General features: G+C 35.7%; 1 protein-coding gene across 1 annotated transcript; it reads right to left on the reverse strand.

The window, feature by feature from the left end:
• Positions 1-369: 369 nt before the first annotated feature.
• LOC5569254 lies at positions 370-1,965 on the reverse strand (the record flags this gene model as incomplete). Its single annotated transcript, XM_001658350.3, is given in 5 exon segments — positions 370-546; positions 604-759; positions 810-899; positions 955-1,054; positions 1,113-1,965. Coding segments are annotated over 5 exon segments (1,158 nt in total). The 3' UTR covers positions 370-492.
• Between the last annotated feature and the right edge of the window lie 621 nt (positions 1,966-2,586).

Raw genomic sequence — 2,586 nt, forward strand, 5'->3', positions numbered from 1 at the left:
AAAAAAGAAGGAACAAAAGGCCGAAAGCAATTTTTCAAAGAAGGCAAACATTCTTACCAAACAAATCACTTTCGACATTCGGTGCTTTCGACCTTTTGTCTTTCAAAATTTTGTTTTTCGACCAGTGTCCATAAACTTTCAAAAACATACATGCCATCCTATATGTAGGGCCCAGATAGTCGTAATGAGGCAATACTTCATTGCACTAAAAACAACCTCACATAGTTCGAATTTTTGTCTTTGTCTTGCCTGTGGATGATCTGTCAAAATATACATCAAAATCGTCAAAATCGATGCATAGGGAAATAAAGAATACCACTACTCTTGACTGATAATAATTTAATATGAATTTTATTAAAAAAGACTAAAACTATGTTTAAACATTGAAATTATTAATAAATTATTCTTAAATTACACGTGAGTAACGTTTCTGAGATAAAAATGTCTTAGAGCTAGTATAAAACAGAATAGATCTGCATAGTTTTTCATGTTTTATGCTAAAAAGTTCAAAATCATCATAGCAAATTGGTATAACGCTTTCAAAATCTGTAATTGAAAATAACTGATAAATTCTGTGCATTTTAATTAAAAAAATATATCAACCGTCATATATGCTTCCAGATTAAGATTGGAAAATCCGTACACAGTTAGAATTATCGGACGCTGCATTTGGCAAATCAAAAATAGATATTCTTTTTGGTTATCAATTTTGAGCAAATGCCACGGAAAGTTCACAACACTTATATCCAATGCGTCACTCTGCAAAAAAGATAGTGTTATATCTCTAGTCCTAAGTGCAACATAATTACCTTCAGCTCAACAGCATTTCCAACAGCAAAATAGATAGTAAGTTGTACGAAACATATCAACAGGAATAGATATGAGGCATACCAGTCAGTCTAAAAATGTGTTGTGACTATGAACAGATCATACATTGTGAAAACCGTTACAAACCAGGGCACATAAAACTAAATTATCGCATATAGCGAATACGCCAGTGAAGACGAGGATTAAACACATTCCGCCATTCACATTTTCAATATCAGTGAAATATCTGAAAAATAGAAATAAATTAAAATTTTATTCCAACTATGAACAACTACATCAGCTACTCTATGATAGTCTGGTGCTCTACAAGACACTCTCTCCATAGCTCCATAATCTTTTCTTCGTTTTCGCCCACGTTCTCCGATTGTAACATTTTGGCCAGATCTCTCAGATGAATCATGAACACTTCAATATAAACCAGTCCATGCACAACCAGCAAAACCAAAAGTCCATCTGCCAAAATCATTCCGAATAGGCCCATCAGATAAGTTACCACTTGAACAAAATTTGTTAGCAAATAGCCCCACACGGTGTGCCAATCGACGTATGAAACTTCAAACATAAATAACGGTATAAGTTTTCCCTCCGAGTAGTAGATGTATAACGGATACAGTGCAAACACCAATAGAGTGGAGCAGTACAACACAGCAAGAATTTTCAGAAGAATGTTGTATTTCCTGGCAAATATGAACACTATTTCCCCCTCACTACTCGATCGATCCGGATATCGTTCATACAGGTTATTTTCGATGGTCTGTAACAACCCTCGAATGAGAAATTTGTTATTCATTGCAATGAAAAATTTGACCGATAGCTGAAATGCTATGCCTGCACAGTTCAGGACTTCCATGACATGGATTATATCATGGCGGTACTTGAAAACTGTCCAAAAGTTGCACCAGAAGTAGATAACCATCTGCGTTACAATCGAGTACGATCCGAAGGTTAAAAACTGATCAGGATTCCACAGTGATACACCTACGGGGTGGGAAAGGAGCCTGAGAATGTCTATACATTGTCGATACAATTCTATGGCACTCATGCTTGCTCTACTGCGTTCGGAGGCACGAGATGCTACTGGTGTGGTAAGTAACGGAAGTTGAACGTTTATGCAAAAGACTTGGATGAAATGAAAACCTTCACTGCTCTTGGATAGAAAAAAAAAAACGCTTGGGAATTTAGCGAACTGTCTAATTGCTTATAGGTGTTCAGATTTGCTGAAGGCGAGCTCTGACAACATTTGAATTGCATACACCTGCTACAGTTAGGCTACTGTGAACATTTACCACTCTAAAGTTTCAAGTCCAAATTGATTTATAGACTGGAAAAAAACAAGTTGAATAATTCATCATAACTTATTTGATTCAGATTGAACTGGATTGGATTCAGATATCATAAACTGGATGAAGTCGAGAGACATGATGTAGAATCACACAGGAAATACCCTGCAAACAAACATTCATACTAAATGGCTTGTTATACAGTATACTATACTGACAAGAATAAGTGTTGGCATTTTGAGCTTTTTTAACCGACCGTTACTGTTTGTTTCGTAACATCGTTATTAAATAGAGAAATTGATTTAATTGTTTTGAATGAACGCTATCGGTACCCAACAAAACTTTGCATACAGTAATTAGAACAATCATCGCCATTTATGAACGGATCCACCGGTTGTGAATTTACCAGATGTCTACCTAATAAGTTATGCTGCACCACGAACACCATAAGTTAGAATAACTCTACACAGTCTGTTTC

The sequence above is a fragment of the Aedes aegypti genome, unplaced genomic scaffold (genome assembly GCF_002204515.2).
Source record: "Aedes aegypti strain LVP_AGWG unplaced genomic scaffold, AaegL5.0 Primary Assembly AGWG_AaegL5_hic_scaff_546_PBJ_arrow, whole genome shotgun sequence".
Lineage (NCBI taxonomy): Eukaryota > Metazoa > Arthropoda > Insecta > Diptera > Culicidae > Aedes > Aedes aegypti.